This window comes from Cyprinus carpio, chromosome A2 (genome assembly GCF_018340385.1).
Source record: "Cyprinus carpio isolate SPL01 chromosome A2, ASM1834038v1, whole genome shotgun sequence".
Lineage (NCBI taxonomy): Eukaryota > Metazoa > Chordata > Actinopteri > Cypriniformes > Cyprinidae > Cyprinus > Cyprinus carpio.
Window position 1 is genome coordinate 6,021,304 of NC_056573.1, and position 26,784 is coordinate 6,048,087.

Here is a 26,784-nt window from a genome sequence, read left to right on the forward strand (position 1 = left end):
ACTGCATTAAAAAAGTCAGAATTGCGAGAAAAAACATTAGAATTGTGTGATATAAACATAATTGCGAGTTAAAAAGTCAGAACTTTTTTTTATGTCAGTATTGTGTTTTTTTATGTTGATTTTTATGTTTTTTTTCTGAGTTATGACTTTTTTAATAATTGCATGTTATAAAGATATAAACTCACAATTCTGAGTTTATATCTCGCAGTTCTGACTTTATTTCTCAGAATTGCAAGTATATATTTCACAATTATGACTTTTTAACTCACAATTGCAAGTTTTTAAAATGCAATTCTGAGAAAAAAAGTCAAAATTGCGAGTTTGTGTCACGCAATTCTGAGAAAAACAGAATTGTGAGATAAAAAGTCGCAATCACCGTTTTTTTTTTTTTTTTTTTTTTTTAGTGGCAGAAACAAAACCCCCTTTTGGAACGTTTATTTTTAAGAGTATAAAATGAATTTTAAGTTACCTTCCTTTCAATTCTGTAAACAACACTAAATGAGTCATTTTATGCTTTTTTTTTTTTTTTTTTTATTGATGTGTCGCCCTCAGGTGGTGGAGCTCCAGCAACAGCAGGTGCTTGTACTGGAGGGTGATCTCAGGTTTGAACCCAGCTTCAAGAGCAGCCTGAACACCATCAGGGAGGATGGAAAACAATTGGGCCTCCAGTGGGACTTACCTAATGTGAGTTGTGGTTTTATTATGATCACTTTATTATGATCATGAGAATTTGACAGTTCTCTCTTCTGCTTTAAATCTTCATATGGATCCATCACTATAGCTTCCACAAAGAGGTTGATGGTCTTTGCATGTATACCTATTCTCTTTGTGGGAAGTCGTGGCCTAATGGTTAGAGAGTCGGACTCCCAATCGAAGGGTTGTGAGTTCGAGTCTCGGGCCGGCAGGAATTGTGGGTGGGGGGAGTGCCTGTACAGTTCTCTCTCCACCTTCAGTACCATGACTTAGGTGCCCTTGAGCAAGGCATCGAACCCCCAACTGCTCCCCGGGCGCCGCAGCATAAAATGGCTGCCCACTGCTCCGGGTGTGTGTTCACAGTGTGTGTGTGTTCACTGCTCTGTGTGTGTGCACTTTGGATGGGTTAAATTGCAGAGCACGAATTCTGAGTATGGGTCACCATACTTGGCTGAATGTCACGTCACTTTCACTGTCACTTTCACTTTTCTGCCTTTTCTCTTCTCTTTAAACTACGTAGGGCATAAACGATTGCAAATTAAGCATCCAGAGCACTGGGCGGAGGGAGTTAAGAACCTGGTGATCTCAGATTACTCTTATTGGACATTTGACTGCAGGGGGCAAAGACAGTTCTGGAAGCCCAGCCGCTCAGCAAGATGCTGCCTGTGAATGAGTTTCTGCCAGTCATGTTTAATAAGCACCCCAAGTAAGTGTTGGTAGATGTTGCTTATTAACATTTTTTAATGGGACAGTTCACCTAAAAATTTGTTAATCATATAAAGTGGTCATGTCTCCTCAGAAAACCTGGATTAAAACACGTGATGTATTTTCAATGAAATATATTTTATAACATTTATAAAGAGTTGCATTTACAATAATGACTTTTAAAAAAGGATTTTTCATTTAACTAACTCTAGTATTCCTTCTGCAGGGACAAATACATGTCTCATTTTAAACAGAGAGACTTGAAGGCTTTCTCTATACAACCCCTGCTGCTCCTTCCCACACTAGGAGCAACACCGAGACCTCCACCATCTGGGACGAAGAGACTGTGGCCACTGACTGGGACCACCATCACATCAGTGGAGACCACAGTCGTGGTGCTAAGAGCCCATCGCCCATCTCTGAGAGCAGCCCGAGAGACAAACTCTTACAAAATTTATAAAGAACATGTCAAACATCTTTTAAAAAAAAATGTAATCAGATGACAGCTCAAGGAAAAAACCATGGATGTGGAGTCAATCCGGAATTTGTAAATGATAGTGACGCAGCTAGCTAAGCATCTGTACCAATTATTAGCACACTAATGTAAGCTGAGAGGAACACTGAACATGTACAAGAAGACCAGATACAATACAAAATACATATGAAAGTGATCCATTTGTTTCCACATTTTGATCAAGGATGAGTAAATAGATGCTATAGTTAAGGCCAAACTTAACACGGGGAGGAGTTTTTGTTTACATGCAGTGTAGTTGAAAATCTGGATTTTTCCCCCCTAAAAATTTATGGATTCTGATTTTTTATTATTTTTATTACAAAAAAAAAAAAAAAGGTGACATAAAATCATAAATTTCAGGTCACTAATTAAATATGCAAATTTGTGAAACTGATCATGTTCACTGTTTGCACAGATAGACATTCTTTGTATCTTTCTTAAATCATGCTGGAAAACATGCAGCTCAAATGCTGCTGTTATTATAGGGATGTTACAACAAACCAACTACTAAAAAAATTCTAAACTATTTTTTTAATTATTATTTAAAATGTCAATAATATATAATGTATAAAATAATATATAAAGTATGTGTAAAATGGCAATAACATAAAATGTTGTATTAAATTAGAATGTAGTATTTCAATCAATTAGGTCATAAAAACTGAATGCATATTATTGAAGAATTAGAACAAATGTTTTAGATGAAGCACAGCATGTCACACTGCAATACACAGCTTGATCAAATTTAACAACGTTTTTGTGTCCAGTATGCACTTGTGGAGATTTAATATGATGACCTTAAGAAAACTATTACAATCACATAATAATATCTAAAGTATTCTCATATAAAAGTAATAAACAACAAAACACAAAATAATTCTTAATCCATTTATTAATTTTTTTAAAAGCACTGGAAGGTTTTTTGTTGGAGGCAAACAATGAATCAAATCAAATTATTAGTCAAGTCTCATTACACAAAATAAGCACTAAAAAAAAAAAGATGTTTTAAAGCCCACCAAATCAAAAGCATGTAATAAATAAAAAATAAATCGCAGAATAATTCAAAACAAAGCAAATGTAAAGAATGCTTAACATTAGGTCCTACTGATGGACAGAGGTTTTCAGCATTATGTGTTATCACCTGAGGAGATACATGGAAGTTTTTGTATTGACAAAACCCATAGGTTCACTGTTATGAGACATGGCTGTAGACCGAGACCTCAGGAGATCTCATTAGACATCCTTTAGTGTGATCACTACACAATCAGTGCATAATCATTTTAGTGTGTCAAATCTGATGGACAAGATCTAGATTGTACGCCAAGCAACAAAGCAGTTCTCAATATAAAGTCATCACTCTACATATTCTCAATCTAGCATCATGATTAAAAGCAGCCGCGCTCACACACACACACACACACACACATCTTAGTTCACTTGAGTTTGACCCGCAGAGATCGCATGCCTCAAACACAGCAAATGATGCAGCATTTTTCCCTGAAGGAAATATAGAATATGCATTTTCTCCGCTATACGATTGCTAAGCTATCCTAAACGATCTAGAAAGTTATGTTTTGCATACTATATAGACATCTACAGTACGTAAACCAATACAAAGCATAAGAAACTAGAATTTCCAGTACATCAAACCAAATACAAAAGTTAATAACTGAAATTAAAGACCACAAAACACAAAAAGTAGTGTGTGGGGAAAAAAAGAAAAAGAAAGAAAGACTTGATCCAGTGGTTTGTGAGGGCTGTCCAGAGTACTAGCTGCATATGTGTCATGTATAATTGGAGGGATATCAAATGCAAAGTTGAATCCGGACTGCTAAAAGAGGGCATTGTGAGGGAAAAATCAAAAGACGCAATCACAAAGGTGTCAGTCAATCGAGAATCACACACAAAGCCCACCGCAGCCTAACACAGTGTACTATTGATCGCTCAACAGATCCACAGATGACTCACTACAGGAAGACGACACAAAAAATAAGAAAATCCAGCCAAACATAAAACATTTAATTAGCTACAGAACAAACACAGAGTCTTATATATTATTCTGGTTCGGTTTGTTATGTGGTTGAGATCTTATTAGTTGTCATCATGCTTTAGGTTACTGCCAGCAGTTACTTAAAGCACTCTGAATATTGCATGATTCGAAAATGGTACAATGAACCATTAAAAACAGCTGTAGTTTTGATACCAGACAAACTGCGATCAGATATTTCGTATCCGTTGCACTCCAAATGTAAAGCAAAATACAAACGAAAAGTGAAAAGTTCACAAAAATCAAGTCCATTTTCCTCACACTGGTTTAAGCACTCAGACGAAGGTGCACATGTAGACGAATGCATTGATTTATTGTGACAGGTCTTTATCCCCTTCCACAGTGTTCGTTTAGTTGAGCACTATGCAGTAGCATGTATACAGTGAAACCCATCACACTAGCAGACAACTAGCATCGTTAACAATACCAGTAAGACAAAAGTGCAATATTGCATGTGTATTTCTTTAGTTGAGAAGAACGACGCCTGACGGCATACCTGTAGAAAATATCCGACCGTAAACAATGGTGCAAAACAAGTCAAAGGATTTTAAGGCTTTCTGAGTTTCCTGATGTGTTTTTTGTTCTCTGAGATAGTTGTAAGTGGTCCGCAGGCGGCACATACAAACGCGACGCACAAACATTCGCACACAAGCAGCACTATTCTATTCAAGCGTATACTGTCACCCCTAACATAAGGTGTATTACTTCTAGTAGTTCATATTATAACATCTTTACCATTGAAGCTGCAAGCATAGATATTTATCTACACGTATCCACATTACTATTAAACACATTGCTACATGTACCAACATGTCAACATTACATGGACAAACAAAAGAGTTCCTCCAAACAGAAAATAATAATAGATGCATGGTCTAATAATATTAATTAATAAAATAACTACTACTAATGGAAAACAAAAGGTAAATTAAGATGACAATAACTTATTACAATTTCAGTAGGGAAAGCTATGTGGAAACGCGGCATTAGAGGCAGTGCTTCTACCTAGAAGGAGCTCGCTGGCCGTTTTGATTTGATCGTTGTTTGGTTTCAAAGAGTGTCAAGAATCATATTCATTTAAGAATGAGCTTGACATCACAACTTAAAGGTTTAGCAAAGCCAACAAGCTTTAAGAATGCATAAAGTCCGTTGCACGTGACAAATTTATGAGTAACACACAAATACTTTGTGATAGTTATGAAAATGTATCTGGTTATTGCGTTCTACAGCATGTGTGGACAAGCAAAGCCAGAGAGGGTTTGCCATTCCGGCTGTACAAAAAAGACATGAAAAAGGATGTGTGACGATTGATGGAACGACTGTAAAAAGACAAAGAACGAGTAAACTTTCCCTTAAACTGTGACGCATCCTTTCGGAGATTTTAAAACATGGCTGACAAGTGATACAACCAGATGGCTGATGGAAAACATTGTGCTACCGCTGATGGCCATTTTGTTTGCATGCTTCCAAAAAAGTCAGAAAAATCTATTCCACCCAACCCAAGCAATTTAAGACCAATGTTGCGTTCAGCATCACTTGTCAGTCATGTGATCATTTAATCGCGCGACTTGGGAATGTGCTTGAGCGTTTGAGTCTCCTTCGCCTGTTTTGGTCGTCACTGGTTGGGCGAAGGGGTTTGGAGGAAGACATGGTGAAGTTCTTCATTTTTGGCCTGTGGAAGTGAAGACTGAGCTTAAGAGGATCCCAGCATGCATGGCGATCGAGTCAAGCTGCAGTGTCTGACTGAGACGGTGGTCCCGGTGAGGGGCATCTACTTGGCAGTGCTGGCGTACTCTGAGGACGAGGTGGCGGCGGTGGTGGACTGGGTCGAGGCGGATCCCTGAGCCGAACCTTTGCGGTTGATCATGAAGGGGTGGAAGTTGGGGTGCCGGCGGGCGTGTTTGATGAGGTGGTCGCTGCGCATGAAACGCTTGTCGCAGAGTGGGCACAGGAAGCGTTTCTCGCCAGTGTGGGTACGCAGGTGTCGGGCCAACTCGTCAGAACGGGCAAACTTCTTTTCGCAGTCGGGCCAGGTGCACGGAAAGGGCCTCTCACCTAGACAGAAAACATGAGCGATCCGCAACACATCAGATGACATTTTGTATGAAATACACAAACGTACTATAAAAGTCAGCGATGGCTTGGCACCTGCACTATCTACAGTTTTAGATATAAAGCATACTAATTGATGAACCTCAGACAGCATCTTTACTAGTTTTCTGTAAAGTACTTACTACTGTACTAGTTTTTCATTAGCATAGTAGCTATTACACAATTGCTTTGTGAGTTAACAAGCGCTCAGTGTAGAGCCTGAAGCGATGATCATTGTAGCCAATCACAGACGTATCTGTTGAGCGAGTGAACACAATGGCCAATCAGAGGCATTTAAGAATCTGCTCAACAGTGTTCTAAATTTGAGCGTGAAATGCTGTTATTGTCACAATTTTATCAATTATTTATTTCATAAGCTGGACAGTACATAGTGCTTAGTATAAATGTAGTTTATCCTTTGGAACACAACTTGTGTGTTCTAAGCTGTGTTCCAATTGACAAGGCCACTATTGGCGCTTTTCCACTTCGTGGTATGGCACGGCTCGGCACGGTTTGCGTTTCCACTGCAGTTTAGTATCGCTTTAGAGTGGGCAGGATTATTAACATGTTGAAGTTGTGCCACCTCTACTGCCACGACTAAAAAAAACGTTTTCATTCCGCGTTGCCCCATCAAGCTCACGCTGGATACGCTCCTCTGCTATCAACGAGAGGAACATCTGTACTTCCCCAACAGACAACAAAACTTTTTGGTTGTTAAAAAAAGGTGAGCTCATTCAAAACAGTTCTGTTCTGTTTGTGTCGCAAGATCAGTGATGCAGTTAGTGACGATTCTCTCCGGCCAATCCGTGATCAGCAGAGTTTACACGTCACATTTTGGTAATAATACGGTTCACTTGGAACCTCAACCGAAGTGTACTAAAAAATGTACCGATACCAGGTCCCCGGTAAAAATCGCATTCCGGGGGTAAAATGCATGTTTTCCGCCAGGGATCCTCCAGTAAAATTCACATTCCAGTGGCTAAATGTCAGGTTACTGGGGTCGCTTCAACCCACGGACATGAAAAGCAACCCACGGCAACAGTGTTAAAGTAACCCAATTACGCGGGAAAACTGCGGACTTGGCAACACTGGCTGTGACTCCGTGTTGCTTCAAACGCATCATTATGCACACCAGATGCGCGTATTGTAAGCGCTTTGTGCAGCACTGTATTTGTTTTGTCCCATCGTATCTATCATATGTTGTTGTCTTATTAAAAAATATGCTATACATTTAAAAAAATATATATTTTAATTTTATAGTATATACTTATATATACACACATTCATGAATGTTTTTAATGAATGGATTTTATAATAATACAAATAGCAAAGTGTAACATTTTACCATATTTAGTGCAACACTTACTTGTTCCCCACAAAATATGTTTTTTTTTTTTTTCACTAAATGTTTGGATTTCTAAAATTACTGTGCACTGATTTTTCTAGAATAAATTTTGCTGCAGAATTATCCACTAACCTAGTTTATGATAAATTGCTGTCATAGATTCTGAATATACATAGGCCTATATTTTTCATATTTATTGTTTCTTTTATTTTTCTTTATAATGAAGTAGTCTGTATCTAGTAGATTGTGAAATAATAATTATCAGTTCCACACACAGAGATATATAAATTCTACATTTATTTTAATGTGAAAAATAAAATAAAAAACTTCACTGGTATCGGATCGGTATCGGTATCGGCCAATACCGAACCCTAGGTATCGGAATCGGTATTGGAGGCAAAAAAGGCGGATTGGAGCATCCCTAGTGGAAAAGTGCCATAAGTGTACACTGCTCCCTGAGCACTGGATATCTTTTGAAGTCCACTTTACTTGACAAAAATTTTGTAATTTAGAACACATTTCAGTGTCGTCACACACAGGCCTCTTGTGTAATTGTTGCCTCTTGGGCACTTTATACCCGTAAACAATCATAGACAAACCACACCTCGGACTAATTAAACTCAATAATAATGCCAGGGCCGCAACTTGCCTTTATTTTATTCAAACTTCTTTAAGTGCTAAAGTGATGTGCAATGACAGGTGGGTAAATTTCCCTCTTCACTTTCTGTGAAGTGATGTATTGATGTACCCTTCTTCCCTAAGCTGTTGACAGTGCCCTACAGATTCAAGAGTATCCGACTGTTACAAACTGCGCCTCTGCAAGTAACACCCCCTATAACGAAACAGCCAATTAGGGAATTTCATCAGAGCCCCTCCCCCAGGAATCACTGATGTTGTACCCAAGTGGCAACCTTCCTTCTCTCTCTTGAAACCAACACGAAGTGACTTAAACTGCAATTTATTGAATGGCCTCTAGAGGGTGGATTCAAAGGGGAGTCAATCCCATAACCCCCCCCACCCCCCCCCACCCCCATTCGAGTGACAGACAGGTGGACTACTGGTGCTGACCGAGCGTGTAGTTCTAGTTTTTTATAGTGGAGGCGATGATGAAGTGAATAATATTGGTTTTTATCGACTGGCGGCTAGGGGCTGGCTCTAAAAGGGAGTCAATCCCATAGACTCCCCATGTTAAAATGCCCAACTTTACAGCAGGAAAAAACATGTTTACAGCCTGGTTCAAAGAATGATTTTGGTCTATATTGCTAATTTGCCCTTCATGACAACTGTGAGGGGAGTGAATTTTTTTATAACTCATCCGTTTAAATTATATTAAGCCTTAAAGTTCTGCATAATTAAGGGAGTGGCCACTTGAGTGACAGGTGGAATGCCGCTGCTGACAATGCCGTCGCGCTAGGTGGGCGTGGCTTCAGCAACCAGCTCCCGCCTTTTTTCCCATTTTCGATTTTCCGGGAGAGTCGCGCAGTGACGCGCTACCAAGATGGCGACGGCTGGTTATGTTGACTTTGAGCTTCAAAACCGCTATTGAGGAGTCTATGGGTGACGTCACGGACACTACGTCCATATTTTTTTACAGTCTATGGTGCTGACACTGCCGTCGAGCTAAGTGGGCATGGTTTCAGCAACCAGCTCCACCCACGTCCCGCCTCTTTGCCCATTTTTAATTATCCGAGAGTGACGCACAGTGACACGCTGCCAGGATAGTGACGGCTTCAAAAATGCTCTTCAGAAACCTACAGGTGACGTCACGGATACTACGTCTACAGTCTATGGTTGTACCTCTCTTCTTTTACTTTTTATTTCTAGCTATAATTTATTGTACGTTTCATTAAAGGGTTAGTTCACCCAAAAATTAAAATTAGCCCATAAATTACTCCCCCTCAAGGCATCCTAGGTGTATATGACTTTCTTCTTTCAGATGAATCCAGTCAGAGTTACATAAAAAAATTGTCTTTGATCTTTCAAGCTGTTTAATGGCACTCAGCGAGTTTTGCGGTGCATCAGTCCAAAAGAAGTGAAATAAAAAGCACCCATCCATAATAATAAAAATAAAAGTGTCTCACACGACTCCGGGGGGTGAACAAAGGCCTCCTGTAGCGAATTGATGTGTTTTGTAAGAAAAATATCCATATTCAAAACGTAATAATCACTTTAATGTAGCTTGCACCAACAGTTGTGCATGGAAGCAGCTCTGGGAGCATGAAGTAAGAGGTTGGCATTGTGCATGCGCTGGTGAGTCTCGTGAAAACCATGTTTGTTAACAGGAGTTTACTTACTTTAGCAAAGGAAACCAGTCTCCTTTTGGCTTATATTGAAATCCTCAAACATTCTTCTTTACAAATCCTTGTTTTGTACTTCTAATTAGTGACCGTTGTTTTGTTTTGATTTCTCCCCTGCGCTTTTGTATTCGTCACTTCTCACCGGCGCATGCGCAAAGCCGACCTCATACGTCATCCACCTGGAGCTGCTTCTGTGTACAACTGTGAGTGCAAGCTAGATTCAATTGATTATTACGTATTAAATATGGTTATTTTTCTTACAAAAACACATGGATTCGCTATTTGTTCACTCCCCGGTGCTGTGTGAGACACTTTTTATTAAGGATGGACGCTTTTTATTTCGCTTCTTTTGGACTGATGCACTGCAACACTCGCTGAGTGCCATTAAACAGCTTGGAAGATCAAAGAAGTTTTTAATATAACTCAGACTGGATTCATCTGAAAGAAGAAAGTCATATACATCCAGAACGACTTGAGGGTGAGTAATTTATGGGCTAATTTTCATTTTTGGGTGAACTAACCCTTTATTAGCCATTGTTCTGTACTTAATAAATTCAAAAGCAAAATATTTTGGCCTTACAAACATTTTACACAAAGCATAAAATGTACTTGAAAAGACTGAAAGTCAATTACATCCACGCTTTTTTTCTTTGAAGGGAGACATATCTTGTATTAATATGCATAACTTGTAGAGATGTGGCCTGTAATACTGTGGGAGGTAGACAGTACCAGTACTCTGGAATCTCACTTAAGATGGCAGAACAAGTCAACATCACAGGGCCCTTATGGTTGAATGGAATGCACCTCTAGTGTTTCATTAGTGTACTTGCCTTTAATTTGTAATGCACTGGATGACTTATTCTGTGAGAGTAAAAACTACAGCACTAATGTTTATCAGTTTACTTGTCACTGTACTAGCATATCATTAGTACACTGTACTAAAGATTTATTAGCATAGTGTACTACTAGTAACTGTACTACAACCCTTACGAAAATTAACCATGGTTTTACTACAAATAGAAAAAAACCATGGTTACTGTAACATTAGTTAAATCATGTTAACCACAAACTGCCCATGGTTTTGCTACACTACACTATATAGTTTAATGGTATTTGTAGTCAAACTGTGTTAAGCAAATGGTGGTCAATATGCCAAAAAAAAACATGGTTACTACCTTTTAATACATTTAAACCATAGTTAATTTTCGTAAGGGAATCTTCCGCACTCGTGTCCGTTAAAAGCGGCCACGTTTTCTCTACATTACACTTCAATTCATGAACAAAACCAAATAGTAATAGACCGTTTGTGAACGACTCTGGAAGAGAGGCCAGGTGCGATGCTTGTAGCTCTTTTAGCTTTAGCCAAATAACAGAAAGTGCATTTAAATGGGATCCTGCGCGCGCACGAGCGTTCCGTGCTCGAGCTCTGTTCACATGCAAATATGAGGCTCGTCACTATACTATACTATACTCGGTCCTCCCTCACGCGCTCCTTCCTTTGTTCATAAACTTTCTTTGTTTGGAGGCCACAGTTGGGAGTTTTCCCACTCTTTTGTTAAAACTAACGAGTAGTGAATTACACTGTTATCCACAAATTTCACTTTTAATATCTCAATTCAGAGCCGTTGATTAGAACTGACAGGAGCCCCTAACAAGTCAACAAACAAACGGCCGATAATTAAAAGTTACTCTCTAATAAAACACAGCCGATCGTTAAAACCCTCCATAATATGCTTATGCAACAGAGAATTTTTACAACCAATAAATGCGACATGCAGATTATAAAACTATAATTTCATATGGAATAGTTGGATCGTATTTATTAATGCGCGTAGCCTATATAGGTAATTTATATTCTATTCATATGTATAGAGCGCTTATACTCTATTCTGTATGTATATACACTTATATTCGGGTATGAATACAAATTATATCTGCAGCATTGGCAACCATCCCCTCTCCTCGCACGCGCTCCAGCTCACCTGTGTGGGTCCTGATGTGCGCCTTCAGGTGGGAGGATTTGCCGTACACCCTGTCGCACCCGTCGAAAGTACAGGGGTGACGCTTGGTGGGGGACCGGGGTGCGCCCCCTCCCCCCCAAACCTGCTGAGGGGTGTTACTGTACTGTCCCGGGACAGGGGTGGCAGAGGGGGTCATGGTAGGCGTTGGGGTGGTGGAGTCAGACAACGTGGTGTAGCCGCTCTCTCCGCACGACGAGTTGCTGCTTTCGGAGTAGGCCGACATGGGACGAAACTTGCCGTGCAGGTCGGTGAGGATCTCCGCCACCGTCATCATGTTGGCCCCCTCTAACCGGAGCGTCTCCCGCACCTCCCTGTCCTCGCTCGACCCGTCTGGCTCGCCGGCAGGAAGGCCCTGAGGAGGGGCCTGAGCCGCACCAGACACCGGGGTGGGTCGATGGAGGACGGGACCGCTGGATATCGACACCAGACACTCGGCGGCCAGATAATCCGAGTAGGCGAACGACATTTTATCGCGACTGCGTTCAATGACAAAGCAAAAGTGATGATGGGGAGCCTCGTTTCCTGAGCCCGGTCGGTTCTACTTGAAGACTTTCAACTCGTTGTTTTGTTCTCATCAGCGGCGGCCTCTGCTATCTATCTACAGTAACATTAAATACAAGCAAAACAAATTAAATAAACGATAAAAAAAAAAATCCAAAAAGAAGTAAAATAATAATAATACGCTACCTGCGTGTCTGCATTTCAAGCCCCAACGTGGTGTCCTACATTGCCCCTCGTTTCATTGTGTCTGCTGCTAGAACCGGCAATGCCCACGCCACGCCCCCGGCAGCGAGTTTAGCAATCCTACTACGGAGAAGGCTTGGCTCATGAATATTAATTACGTGACGCGCTGTTCTACTAATCGTCTCAACGGATTGGCTGAAAGGCAGACGTGGGTAAGTAGGCCGGAGCTCAGAAGGCAAATAAACGAATCACGACGAGCTCATGAATATTAATTAAGACGCGTGACAGGACGCTCAAGGGAGGTTACCAAGCAATTTCAGCACTACTTAATTGATATTCATACTTTAACTTTGCCGTAGTGCGATTCATAATTTCGCCAGTCGCCTATGCACCACGTGGTGAACTGACGCGCACTACGGGCGTGGACCAAAGAGAGACCATTTAATAGTAAGCCAAATGGATCCGTGAAAAAAAAACAAAAAAAAAACCAAGCTAATCAGAGTACAGTTTCCTTCGAAACCTTTGTGGAGTGAAAGATATGACTGAAACTACTCTAATTAGTTTTTATCAGCTGGTGACGTCGTAGTCTGAAGTGGAAGGCGGCATCTTCATTTTTATACTTGTTTGTTATGTTCACAGGAACCTAATCTACAAGACAAGCCAGCTCACGTGGAGAACCTAGTTGTAATTATTTCGTGGAATTCAATGTTTGGTCTGTTTATTGTTTTTTATTTATTTTATTTTCAGTTTACGCCAGAGATGGAGGCTGGTCACGACACGCCCCGTTTACGCTCATTCATCTCTCATGAAGTTGCACTCTAATCCTAAAACATAAATCCTCCAGTTTTCTGCAGTTTCCAAACAACATCCACTTTCCATAAACTGGTGCACAATGAACGTTTCAGTAGATTAGACCGAGGTCATCAACACAGGCCTTTAATCGTTCCTCCAGAGACCAGATGGAGTCTGGCGTCGGAGTATTTTACAAAGAGCAACAAGCCATGCATAACACAACAAGCTCACGCAATATGCAGTCACTGAAGATAAAGTAGGGCAACCTAAAACCTCCAACAAACGCTGTGAATCATGCATGATGGCCTCCTCCCTTTTTTTGTCCAACATATTTCTTAAAGGTGCAGTGAAAAAGGTAGTGCTGTGGAGAAATGAAAGGAATAATGGAATATAGTATTAGTAGGTCAGTGAATATAAAGGCTGCATAGTTACTTTATGTGTATGTGTGCTGTGTGTGTTATGTATGGCGTGTAAGACACCATGAATACCACACACACATAAACAAACATACACACATGTTGGGTTCACAATATTAGAAACAATTACAAAACAATATTCTATTAAAAAAAATTATAACATCTAAAACTTTGCTTCTTATGTTGAAATTATTTTGTTTTAGGAATGGGAACAAGAAATATATAAAAAAGATACTAATTAAGAAAATTATGTTTGCACTTGCACTCAATAAGTTTTTGTTTTATGCCCAGGCACCCTTAACTGCACAGCTAGCCCAGCAGATGGTGTCAGTGAAATGTGCTTGAGAGTGCAGACAGGCCTTTCTTTTCCTCAAACGTCCTCGGTGAACTTGTGCCTAATGTATAGACACCATTTAAACTTCTTACTATCGCTTATACTTAGGGATTTAATACTGTAAAACCTGACATATGTAATTTTATCAGAAAACTCTAGTTTTAAAAATGTAGTTTATTGTATCTTTAGACAAAATAATAATAATAATAATAATAATAATAATAATAAATAAAATCTTGCATGTTATTTGTTGAGTATCATACTCAACAAACTCTTCATGGCTCATATAGTATGACATAGGACAATATGGTGCTCATAGGAGGAAAATTTTATTCAGAGGCCCTAACTGAGCAAAACTATGACAATTTGTGCAGTTGCTGATATTTATAGGGCCAAAAAGTATTATGAAATTTGCATAGTTTGTAATTTATAGAAATTAGATCTTTACAGTAAAACAGACTAAATATGCAGTAAAGAACAGTAATAAGGACTAAAAGTATAAATATCAGTTGTGACTCTATATCTAACAATAATATGTCTTAGTAAGATGATATTTAAATGCTTAGTTTTTTTATTTTTGAATTTGTATTGTGGGGGAAAATATATAATGCAATGCAATACAGTGTTGATTGAGATATATGTTCTTTAAAAACCCAGTGTATCATATTTGATACTTCAATCAGTCCAGTAAGTGTTTATCTTCAAATTATACTAATAATATATGTTATTCTTAAAATCAAACATTTCACAGCAAAAATACCCATGAATCACAACCTGAAGGTCAACATTTTTACAAAAGGCCTTTTACATGCTAAAAAAGCATAAACTTACAATGAAAGTGATTGACACACATTTTTGGAGGATTTCAAAGTATAAATGTAATGCAATTTATGTTATGAAACAAATGACAATAACAAAGCCCCTAGAAATTTCTTGCAAATTCATGAACATGTTATGAGAAGGCAGAGGCTCAGTTCAAGATGTCCATCGGTATGCTGCAAGATTTTGTTAGCTGGATGGTCCCCTGGTGGGCATCTGTCCTCTGATTGGTTTCTGAGTGTCCAGTGGGTTTTTACAAAGGCTTATCTCAACATCTATCCATTCACTTATGTGCTTATGCTTGGTAATGGTCTCTCCTATGAAGTGCAGGGCTCTACTTTGAATCCAATCACTTATGGCTATGTCTCCGGTCTGTCTAGTGCTCCAAGATCTCTGTCTAATAATGTTGCTCATCTTTTTCAGTGGTAAGTGTTTAATATCATATTCTTTAATATCACCCCTTGATTATCAGGAGAAAATATAGAATTCTAGTAAATGATATATAGAGGCCAAGTAAATGTTTGTTTCGCCACAAAGTTTTCTTTAAGTGTTAGTACTTGTAGTGAATGACTGTTTTTAACTTGTTAATGTTTTCTTTTAAGCTGACTGCCACAAACTGCACCAAGATCAACTTTGCAAGTCTACTTGCCCTGGTATGAGTATATACATGTTAATATATATATTTTTTGCTATTCATCTAATCACTCAATTAGAGTTTTTTTTCCAATTTAGCTCACTTCTGGACTCAGCACATATAATTAAAGTACATCTGACTTATGTTTACAGCTGTGCAGAAAGGGCAAAGGCACACATATAGATACAGTACAACCATAAACGGTGCTTGGAAAGGTCCTTCATCAGGCGGCAGTCAGTTAGCTTTGGACTGTGTTGTTGACATTGATGTCCGACCAGGATGTCCAGAAATTATATTAAAGGTATGTTATGTTCTATCAGTCATTCTATATATGTAATCATTTTGTCAACCATATTGATACAACTTTTCTTCCTTTACAATACATAATTTTTTATAACAAGCATAATATAGCCATTCAGATAAAAATTGAGGCATTTGATTCAATTTCAGATAATAGCCAGCATTTATATATGCCTATACCTAGATTCATTTGTTTTAAATCTTTGCAATCATATTTCATTTATTCCATATTTGTTATATTTATTTGTATGTAGCTAAGGAACATACAAATAAAGCATAGCTCTTCGAAAAGAGACAATTCGGTGCTACGCTTGAAGAACATAAGGTAATTTAAGTTTCTTTTGATGTGCTACACTCATTCACACTCGTGTAACATTCTCTGTGTTTGCATCCAATTAATACAAACTAATTGCATAGTCATGTAATGGTATGTCTGGTTCAAAGTGTGAGGATTAATCATGTAGTGACAAACATTTTAAATAACATAATACTTCAGTTGATGTACATCACTTCACTATAATCACTCTCTTGCTGCTGTAGAGAGTTAGTCTGTGATGAGTGTTAAGAGGTTGAAGGTCCATCTGGTGTTTTGATTTCTCAGAGAGTCATTGGAGAAGAACCCCCTGCGGTTCTGGCTCGAGGGGGGAAAGGTCACAAAGCTCTGCCCACAGGAGGCTGAGCAGGTGTGGACCCTCAACATCAAGAGGTCCATTCTGAGCATGTTCCAGACCTCGCACTCGGGACGAGCCAGGGAGACAATCAGAGAGGTGAGAGGAACTGTAACTCACTCTGCACACTTGTTTGTACAGGCCCACTTTTATACAAAAATCATATGTTAAATTTTGAAATGTACTTGAGTTTGTAAATATGTAAAAAGTTTGCATGGCTATTTTAATAAAACAATGCAATATATGCTACCATTGAAAAGTTTAGCGCCATTTAAAAAAAATGAATGTAAAATGTAAAAAATAAATTAATTAATTAATTAATGCAGCAAGGATGCATTCAGCTGATCAAAAGTGACATTTATATTGTTTTAAAATAATTGTATTTCAATTAAACGTTGAAGTTTTCTTATATATATATATATATATATATATATATATATTTAGCAGCATAACTCTTTTCAACACTAATAATAATAATGTTTCTTGAGCCCCAAATCTGCATATTAAATAGATTTCTGAAAGAACCGGAGTACTGGCTGTATATATGATTGACTGTTTTGATGTATAAATATTTTAGTGTTTTTTTACTTTATTTTCTTTTCAAAAACATTAAAAATCAAACTGAGTCTACTAAGTATGAGCAATGACACTGGATTATGATTTCTCTACAGACTGATGTGTATGGGACATGTATGAGTTCTTATGAACAGAGGGGACCATTGCTGGTGAAGAGCCGAAACCTCCAGCAGTGCCTCAGTGACAGAATCGATCAGTTTTGGAGGCACTCTGTCCCCCTGAAGGATGGCATGGTGAGCCCCACGTTTTCTATTCTACACCCAACATTCACACAACTGACCCAATGTGAACTGCCTTCAGTTTGAGTTGCTCTTTATTTTGATTAGACGGTGAGTGCCAGCCTCACATGCAACCAGCTCAATGATGGAACAATGCTGAAGAAGGTCAACTGTACAGAAACAGTGTCACTGGTTCCGCTGCCAGGCCTCTTAGAAGTAACAGAAACTAAAACCATTTCAAGCCTAACTCTCCTGAGAACCCTTGAAGTGATTCCATCAGATTTGGGTAAGACTTAGTTTTTGATGTTGTCGATCCAGTATGATCATGTCACACTTTTAATGCAATATTTCTACTTTATGAGTTTAAATATTTATGCTGACTGCATTTTAACAAAAGGAATACAATTTTCACTGAGATACACTTCTCTTGATCCTTTCATGGATCAAATTTAATAGAATTTTGCAAATGTGAAAAAAATCTGCAAGAAATATAAGCTACATTTTGGTGATAGTAACATCCAATTCATGAACGAATCATTGTAGCAAACTCTTTTGATCATTCGGTTCTTGGGAATCTTTCAAACTCGTTCAAACTGAGATCTAAATGATTAATTTCACAAATCATCAATCTGAATCTATAATAACGTGCAATGGATCTACATTTGGGAATCTAAAGATTATGTCCTTAATGTGATACATTTTTTTTTTTTTTAAGAATTATGAAATGATGATTAAATTGGAGTATAATATCTGAATAGATACAGTATCTGGTGAATGCATACAGACAAATATCAAAATAATCTCTATATGGTCTCTGTATGGCTAAAATAATGAGCAATATTGTGCTAAAGTGATTTATGCATTCACCCGCTATGCAAGAATTTTATATTTTATTTCCATAAAGGTAGCCTCTCTTTACATTTACCTTGAGTAAGTGTGAAAACTGGAAACTTTATTCAACACTACTCTTTTTTTTTTTTAAATTATACTAGCGTTTAATTATAAAACTATAATAAAACTTATATGTAAAGTGTAATCATCTTCTCTGTTATATCAGTGCAGAACACCGGTCACTTGACCAGTATTGTGTTTGAGGCTGAAGGCCAAATCTCAGGCAGACATGGTGGAGCATCAGTTCAAGAGGTTTCCAATACAGTGAGGAGGTTGTGTGCTCATCTCGCAAACCAGCAACAGGTCAGGCGCCAGCTTACAGTATTAAAGTGATTCTTTCATTCAAGATGGTGTAAGATTCTCTCACTTTTCTTCATCGCTCTTAGCAATCAGAGCTTCTCCTGAATCTGGTGCTCCAGTTGAGAACCTTGTCGTCCCATCAGTTGAGAGACTTGTGGCATGAGGCTTCCTTCAAATGTCGAGATGACTGGTTGGTCCTTCAACATTCATTACATTAATTAAAAATAGTGTAATGATGGAAGATGTTTACAGATGATATATACTTCATATACATTATAGCATGCCGTAATAAAACCATGGTACATATTGCAAAAAACAAAACATGGTATTGTCTATGAAAAAAATCACCTCTTTTAATCCTCTATTTGGGACCATTAAGTTTTTGCATTGTGACTTTTTTGCATTATGAATGTATGCACTACTGTATTGTAATTTATGTAGTACAGTAATACTGTGACCCTTTTTTTTTTTTTTTTTTTTTTTTTTTTTTTTTTTTAAGAATTAAATCCAACAGAAATTCAGATGGGAATGAGAAAAATGTATTTTTTATTTTTAATAAGATGGGAGGAAAAAAATATTTAAACGATTTTGTGCTCACTTACAATAGATTTGCAGTCACCCAAGAAACTTTTGTGATGGAAATAATATAAGGGGGAAGGAAAAAACATATTTAGTGCTTTGTGAGTGAACTCAAAGTTTCTTGGGGGTCTAAAAATGTTTTGCAAGAGAACACAAAACTTTCAAGGGAATGCAAAGTTTCTCATGGAACGCAAATGTTTTTGAGAGAACACAATGTTTTGCAGTGGAACACAATACTTTTGTGAGAGAATCAAAAGCATTGTTTTTTGTTGTTGTTGTTGTTTTACTCAGTTATACAGCAATTACAGCATTTTTTTTTCTGATGGTAATGTTGATTTTGGTGTCATGGCAGGCAGCCCCTTCTAGATACTCTGTCAGCCTGTGGAACTGAGGATTGCATCCTTGTCACTACAGACCTCATACTCAACAAAGAAGTGGACCAGGAACAAATCCTACCTCTCCTCAATACTATCAGTTTTGCTTCCCACCCTACTTCATCCATGATTAGCCACCTTAGTGTATGTTTTTGAGTTGTTTAATGGGTTAATTTAAATTAATTATAATACAAAATTGAAAGTTGTCTGTGACCAAGTTGATATGTGGATTTGCTGGTATTTTCTTCTCCAGGCTTTGCTGCAGATACCTTTCATCCGTCCAAAAGCACTGCTGGTTGTGTCTTCACTGGTCCATGGTCTTTGTCAACAGGAACAGGGTCCATGTCAAGAAATCTCTGAAGTCCAACAGTTCGTCCATGTTCTGAATCAGAGTCTTGATGCAGGATGTGAAGTGCATGATCATTTGCAGATCACAGAGGTACAGTCAGTGCTGGGTAGATTACTTACAAAATCATAATCTGGTACTCACTACAAATGACATCTAATCAAGACTATTCATTTTAGGTAATGTATTCTGACTACATTTGGATTACATTTAGATTTCTTTTGACAACTTGTTTATAGATTTGAAAATGATTTGTTTTATATTAAAAAAAAGATAAGAAATGTGTTGTAAAATTATTGAAATAATAACTCTTAACCTCAGAGGGTCTTCAAGTATCAAATAGTTTAGGTCAAAGGGTTTAGACTTACAAAAAGCTTGAAAATCCCTGCGTCACATGAAAAAAAAAAAAAGAAAAAAAAAATTAAATGCCCCTATTATGCCATTTTTAAGATTTCTAATATTTGTTTTGGGAATCTCCTACAAGAGGTCAAAAAACGCTTTTGTTTTCTTAGAATGTGTATTTAATATTCTCAAATGATTCTTTTGAAGCAGTTGAGATTTACTTTCTCTAAACTCCTCCTTTCTGTGAGCCTACTCTGCTCTGATTGGTCAGATGGCACGGTCTGTTGTGATTGGTCTACCGTGTACAGTGCGTGTTGGAAACCATATGCCCATTGCCACAGTTCTGTATTTTGAACACTCGGGAGAAATTATAATCATCTATTATTAATCATACTTACAGGTTGTGATTCAGTGGAGCCAGCTGGTCCAAATAAACTGAGCCATCTTTCAAGAGCAAGCGTTCTGAATCCCACCCTGATTAGAGAAGATTTAGTCGGCAAAATGACGGGCACACAAAAAAAGATTGGGGTTGTACAGCTGTGAATTTCAACAACTGATTCTTTGCGGCCTCATCTTTTAGAAGTTAAAATAAAATGAATTTACTTTCACAGTGTAGGACACAGCTTCTTCTCGACATGATGTTTGTGACCACACAGAAATGCTGCTGTGTTTGAGGGCGGGTCAAGTTGTTCAAGGCCGGCCAATGTAGAACAGAGGCAGGCATTATGCAAATGTGTTACTCCATGTCGACTCATTTACTGTAGACTGTTCAGAGTCAATTCTTTCATTTGGGAGACAATAACTTTATTTATTGTGCACTTTCGGCTTTATAACTTTGCAGATTGTTTACATTCACATACAGCTACATTACACACTGCACGAAAGGCAAAATTTGAAATGGCATAATAGGGGCACTTTGGATTAGGGAGAATCAATAAATTATGAATAATTTAACACCAATCGGCAGAATTTTTGTAACATTGATTACTACCAAAAAATAATTTTACCTCATCCTTCCATTTCAAAAATCAAAGTTATGGTTCAACACTAACCATGGAAGTGAATGGGGACCATTTTTGCTAAGTGTAACCTGGATTTTTGCTTTTTTTATATAAAAAAAGGTGAAAATTAAAATCAACATAATGCCACAAATAATTGAGCTTGACTCATACTGAACCTAAAATATGGCTTTAAACTGTTCTGTACCTCTTGTGCAGCTGCTGCATGTGTTGAAAGCAGTGGAGAACGCAGGAGCGGCTGCATCAGATCTCCTCCCCACACTGAGCCGCTGTGTGCAGAATCAGTCTGTGCCTCTGGAGCTTCGGCTGGCAGCTGTACGAGCATTCAGGAGAATCCCATGCCGTCATGACGTCAGTATCACTGAACAATTTAAGATACAAATAGCATACTGGCATGCATGTATGTGCTGATACGTTTACCTTGATGTTATATCTATTATGGCATGACTTATGTTCTTGCATTATGTTCTTTCTCATGTTATCAGAGGACAACTCTTGCTCGGGCATTTCAAAGCCAGCAGGAGAATGTGGAGGTCAGAATTGCAGCATATCAGCAGCTCATGCACTGTCCAAACCAGGAGATTTTCACAATTGTGAAGACAACGTTAAGCACTGAGAAGTCTAGTCAAGGTATTGAGTTATCGAATATTATTTATTATTACTAACTCAAATGTGCTACTTTATTTCAACACTGTCAGAGAAAGTTTGAAATTCAAATGCTTTTGATATGGATCGATTAATATTCCATGGGTAAATTCTGGCAGAATTACTTTTTTTTTTTTTTTTTCTGTGTAAATTTTTATATAAATTTTTTTTGTTTTTTTTTGTTATATATTATAATAAATTGCACATTAAAATAATATAATGTTATAGAAAACCAAACCTTTATGAAACGGGGTTTAACCAAACCTTCAAAACGGGGTTGTCTAAATGACCTATTTATTTTTTAATAAATTAGCAATACAATTATAGGTATATCAGTAGTAAGTGACACATGAAGCATAAATGTCACCATTTCCTGAGAATGAGCCAAGTATGTTCTGCATGGAAGAGGTTGCATATTTTCAGATTTCATATTTCTAACACTCTTCAGCTGTAAAATGAGACACATTTTTATACATTTTCTATGACATCTCTTTAGTTGGGTCATTTGTTTGGAGTCACCTTTTCAATATCCAGAAAACAGAAGATCCCCTGAAAAAAGACCTGATGGAGTCACTGCCAGATGATATCATAAGTAAAGACTTTGAAGCTGAACCATGGAAATATTCCTCACATATGGACTACACAGTGGACACAGGTACTACACATAATGTAGCATTTCCATCTGTTTCCAATAATGCTCTGTTTGTAACACTTTGGTTTTCCCTCATTTTTAACGTGTGGATTGTATGTCTGCTCCAGGAGTGGCTGCTGCTAACATCGAGGGAGCTGTAGTTTTCTCCCCTGAATCTTTTGTTCCACGTTATGCTATGGCAAATCTAACAGTTCACGTCCTAGGCAGAGCATTCAATCTTCTGGAGGTGAAAATCCAATTTGTTCAACGTCTGTTTGTATTTTCCACAAAACAAATCTATTTTGAAATTATTTATTGTTTACTGTACTGTTCTTAGTCTTATTGTTCATCCGTGAACACCATTCCAATGAAAATAAGTTTGTCTTCATAATCTTTCATCATAATGTAATAACTTGTTAAAAAAAAAAAGTACAACTAGGTGAGGGGTTTCAAACTGTAGTCCAGAAACACACATATTGCCACAAAGGGCCTGCAGAAAAAAAAAAATAGAAAAATAGAGAGAAAAATTGATTAATGACAAAATTTTCATTTTGATGTGGAGTATCCCTTTAATATCCCAATGATTTTTTTGGCATCAAATAAAAATGTATTATTTTGACTCATACAATGTATTTTTGGTTTGATGTGGAATTGGTCCCTTGTTCGTCTGAGTGCAGATGGGCTCATACAATGTATTAAATATACCCCAGCGACTTAAGACTGCTTTTGTGGTCCAGGGTCACATATAGCTATTTAGCTATTTTAGTTTTGAAGTAGCATATATTTTTGTTCAATGATAGTAATTATTTTAATTGATTATTTAGATTAGTCTAAGAATGGAAAACCTAGAGCCTGTTCTGAAGAAAATCTTTGAGCAGCATCCTCTAGCATCAGCCGAACACTCCAGACCTAAGGGTCAAACAGACTCTATGAGACATGAACAGAAAGGACGAAACAGCGACGAGGAACAAGGAGGCAGTGATGGCTGTCAGTCCACTGGTTTGAGTTCCATCAAGACTAAGGTTAGAGTCTTGCAGATTGTGGGTTTGTGTCTGTTATCTGGCTCCACATCAGGCATGAGCAATATTTCTGTTGAAGTTCACAGAGCAGATGAAAAGAGATAGCAGGTTCCGATGTTGGATGAATGTGAAGATGTTCGGCAATGACCTCACCTTTATGACCTGTGATGATCTCCATGCGTATCAGAGAAAGCTGTCACTTAGTACAGCTGGTGTTGTTGTCAAGTTGTTAAAGGTAATAAATTATTTCTCAAGCTGCTACTTAAAGGAGCATTCTTGGTTCAATACTCTGGTCACCGTTTAAGGTCAAATTCTCACTATTAAATATGACTTTTGCCTTAATAAACTCCTAATTTGCTAATTAGTAATAGTTAAGAAGGTAGCTGTTAAGTTGAGGTATGGAGTTGGATTAAGGGATTTAAAATATAAATAAGGCATTAATATGTGCCTATAAGTTCTAATAATCAGCCAATATGCTAGTAATATGCATGCTAATAAGTGACTAGTGTAGAACTGGTCCCTAAAATGAAGTGTTACCCTTACTTTTTCAATATTATAGCTACAATATGTGAACAGTATGCATGTAAACTTGATTTAAGTTTGAAAAAAACAAACAAACAAACAAAAACATTTAATAACCTTGTCTGTGTAAAGGTACAATCAATTTTATAACTTCAGCGTCATGATAATATAATACCTAAAACCCCAAAGTGTCTAAAAATGATTTACAACTCAAATTCAACACAAGTTTAAACAAAAGAATAAATGTAAGTCCTTTCATTGAATGATAAGCTTCACATTTCTGTTTTAAACCAATAAACCTTGATGTCTGCTTTTTTCTTTTTTCTTAAGAGATAATGTGATATAATGTGGTGAATAAAATTATACCTTAAATGCTGTTGAATGAGCTTAACTTGTAATAAACTGAATAATATTGGTATGTTTGTAGTATATTTTGTTGTAAATACTGTAATAATTTTAAGTTCCTTCCTTTTCCCAGGGTCAAGAGATTAAAATCAGTCAGAGGCCTATTGTTCTGGCAGAGGAACTGGTTTTGCCATCTCTCTCTGGATTACCTATGAGGCTAAGCATCAACATGTCCACTTTGTTCTCCCTCAGAATTAAAGGCATTGCTAACTATAAGAATTGGTCACATTTCTCACTGGCTGGCTATGTCAAACCAAAGTATGTCTCATGAAGTTTGGAAAATGGCAATGTGCTGTCAGGTTGAAGTTATGATGGCAATTCATCTCCTGTTTGTCCTTTTGCACAGTGCATTGGTTGCTATCTCTGTGAGGGCTGGAGTGGATGGAGCGTTTGGTCGTGTGGGATTAGAGTGGGTCACTCAACTCAAAACCTTCACCAGCTTGGATGGAGCTGTATATCTGCACCATGGACAGAGCCTGAAGGTGGTTCTGAATACTCCAGAAGATGTCATGGATGTACTGACCTTCAAGTATGAATGTTTTTTTTTTTACATTTTCTCTTGAGGATATATTAGTGCTGTCAAATCGATTAATCGTGATTAATCGATTTGACATGCATATTTCAACAAAACTGATGTTTATTAAAAAAATGTAAAAAACGTTTGTCCTCAAAACGTCATGTGGTGTGACTACTACTCAGAAACAGAATATTATTTCATAGAGAAGAGCCTAACGACTGTTCTGGCAAGTTTTTACTTTTTATGACAAAACAAGGTTAGTTTGGTTTGTAAAATGTCATGTGGTGCGACTTAAATCTACTTATGAATTTAAGAACACTTATACATGAAAAAATTTTGTTTATATTTTGAAAATAATGATTAAGATGCATACACTTACATGTATGTAATGTGTAACAACATGTTATTACTTACTTGATGGTTGCACCACAGAACATTTTAGTGTCATTAAATTTTATTCTTAAAAGACATATAAAAGCTTTTCAAAACAACATAAAACCAACTTCAATACTAAGAATACATATTCTTAAAGATTTTTCCTTTTCATAATTGAAGACTTTTATTTGTCACTGCCCTATAAACAGTTGTTTCATCTTGACTCTAAAATCGCTTGATCGTCTACTCAAAACAGCTCCAGAATGTATCGTGTGAGTGGGGAAAGTAAAGAGGAGCTCATAGCTACAAGAAATCTCAAGGAGAAGAACACTTGCACTCCTAAAGCATGTGAGTATATTTAAAACAACCAAAGTTATATGTTTCTTGACATTTTTCTTTGTGGAAAGAAATAAAGGTGTATTTGGGGTATTTATTTTATTTGAATGGTTATTTTGCAGGGTCTAAGATGGTTGGATGGCAGTTATGCTCTGATGTTATTTATCCTTTGACACTGATGGGAAAAGGCTTCCCACCACTAGACCCTGTTCTTTTTACTCTCAGACTCCAAAAACTAGACAAAGGTCTCAACCAGTACCTCTTGGAGGCAGCCTATACTTTTGTACCCCAGGTAGGGAAGATATCTGACATCTGTCCATTCAAGTTAAGAAGGTCAAAATAAACTCCTCATTAAATTGTTCTTTCTGTGTTTCTTGTGGACCTTTGACAGCGTAATTCCTGGATGCCACTGGAAGCCACTCTGCTTCTCTTTCTTGGCACACCGCAATCCACTATCCCCAGAGATGTGTCCCTGGATGTCAATCTCAGTCCAAAAAGGCTGATTCTGAAAATAACACATCCACTAAAAACCATTCACATTCAAGGTTTCAAAACCACTTCAAAAATGGATTTCCTAATGAATATTTCAAGGCTGATTTCAAACTAGAACACAAAACAACTGTACTTACTGTACATAACATTTATTTTATGAAACTGTTTCTTTGAATGTTTAGGATATTTTCCCTTTTTTATCACAGCGCAGCTTGAAGAATTAAACAACCAACATTCAGGCAGAATCGAACTACTGATAGACAACATCCACCATTATTTTATCAAGGTAAGTGAGAAGAACATTTGCTTTTATCAATTTCAAAGTCTCATTAAAAGCTGTTATTCTGATTTATTCAAGAGTCTTGTCTTAATCAAGAACATGGTTCATTAAATCATTCACGATTGTGCCCAAGGACTACTGGAGACAGTGAATCTTGCTTCAGAGACGAGAGCCCACTTTCATCTTGATGCCAAAGTAGTAGCAGATGGGCATCCATTCTCCCTCTCAGTCAACACCACACATGCTCGCAGCAGGAAGTTCATAATACAGGCCTTGCTTAAAAATGTCTTCAATAAGGACGCATCGCTCTCAGGCAAGAATTTTTCTAATACTTTTAAACGGTTCCGTAAGTGTTTTATTCTAGTGAGAACAGAACTCCAACCGTTTCACTGTTTGTATCACTTGCTTGCAGTATTTCTCACAGCAAGTGTCACAGCGGACACCTAATTCCAGTAAAATTTTATAAATAATACTGTTTTTGTGTCACAGAAAGTAGTTTTAAGAGTTTGTAGGTGAGAATGTAGTTGTTTAAAATTCAAATAGTGGTTTGCTAATAA

The 26,784-nt window shown here is 37.5% G+C and overlaps 2 protein-coding genes and 1 pseudogene across 3 annotated transcripts in view; 2 read left to right on the forward strand and 1 right to left on the reverse strand.

Moving 5' to 3' along the window:
• Nucleotides 1-537: 537 nt before the first annotated feature.
• On the forward strand, nucleotides 538-2,138 carry LOC122135340 (annotated as a pseudogene).
• Nucleotides 2,139-3,910: 1,772 nt separating this feature from the next.
• LOC109094571 (Krueppel-like factor 9) lies at nucleotides 3,911-12,556 on the reverse strand. Of its 2 annotated transcripts, none has more exons than XM_042770612.1 (3): nucleotides 12,401-12,556; nucleotides 11,675-12,311; nucleotides 3,911-6,014 (listed from the first exon to the last, which is right to left on the reverse strand). In XM_042770612.1, the coding sequence occupies exons 2-3, from the start codon at nucleotides 12,177-12,179 to the stop codon at nucleotides 5,731-5,733; spliced, it is 789 nt and encodes a 262-aa protein (XP_042626546.1). In that variant the 5' UTR covers nucleotides 12,180-12,311; nucleotides 12,401-12,556; the 3' UTR covers nucleotides 3,911-5,730. The 2 variants fall into 2 exon arrangements, with proteins under 2 accessions (XP_042626546.1, XP_042626555.1); XM_042770621.1 differs by having other exon boundaries at nucleotides 11,675-12,307; nucleotides 12,401-12,521.
• LOC109094570 overlaps nucleotides 12,311-26,784 on the forward strand; it is a 41,248-nt gene continuing 26,774 nt past the window's right edge. The window contains exons 1-24 of the mRNA XM_042714224.1: nucleotides 12,311-15,183; nucleotides 15,361-15,411; nucleotides 15,545-15,693; nucleotides 15,947-16,017; nucleotides 16,294-16,459; nucleotides 17,032-17,169; nucleotides 17,263-17,440; nucleotides 18,212-18,348; nucleotides 18,432-18,535; nucleotides 19,277-19,442; nucleotides 19,552-19,737; nucleotides 21,204-21,356; nucleotides 21,491-21,635; nucleotides 22,147-22,305; nucleotides 22,410-22,528; nucleotides 23,106-23,303; nucleotides 23,380-23,535; nucleotides 24,301-24,485; nucleotides 24,574-24,756; nucleotides 25,376-25,467; nucleotides 25,578-25,747; nucleotides 25,847-26,000; nucleotides 26,154-26,233; nucleotides 26,360-26,540. Coding sequence (XP_042570158.1) covers nucleotides 15,114-15,183; nucleotides 15,361-15,411; nucleotides 15,545-15,693; nucleotides 15,947-16,017; nucleotides 16,294-16,459; nucleotides 17,032-17,169; nucleotides 17,263-17,440; nucleotides 18,212-18,348; nucleotides 18,432-18,535; nucleotides 19,277-19,442; nucleotides 19,552-19,737; nucleotides 21,204-21,356; nucleotides 21,491-21,635; nucleotides 22,147-22,305; nucleotides 22,410-22,528; nucleotides 23,106-23,303; nucleotides 23,380-23,535; nucleotides 24,301-24,485; nucleotides 24,574-24,756; nucleotides 25,376-25,467; nucleotides 25,578-25,747; nucleotides 25,847-26,000; nucleotides 26,154-26,233; nucleotides 26,360-26,540 — 3,391 coding nt within the window. The 5' untranslated portion in view covers nucleotides 12,311-15,113. The remainder of the gene's footprint in view (nucleotides 15,184-15,360; nucleotides 15,412-15,544; nucleotides 15,694-15,946; nucleotides 16,018-16,293; nucleotides 16,460-17,031; nucleotides 17,170-17,262; nucleotides 17,441-18,211; nucleotides 18,349-18,431; nucleotides 18,536-19,276; nucleotides 19,443-19,551; nucleotides 19,738-21,203; nucleotides 21,357-21,490; nucleotides 21,636-22,146; nucleotides 22,306-22,409; nucleotides 22,529-23,105; nucleotides 23,304-23,379; nucleotides 23,536-24,300; nucleotides 24,486-24,573; nucleotides 24,757-25,375; nucleotides 25,468-25,577; nucleotides 25,748-25,846; nucleotides 26,001-26,153; nucleotides 26,234-26,359; nucleotides 26,541-26,784) is intronic.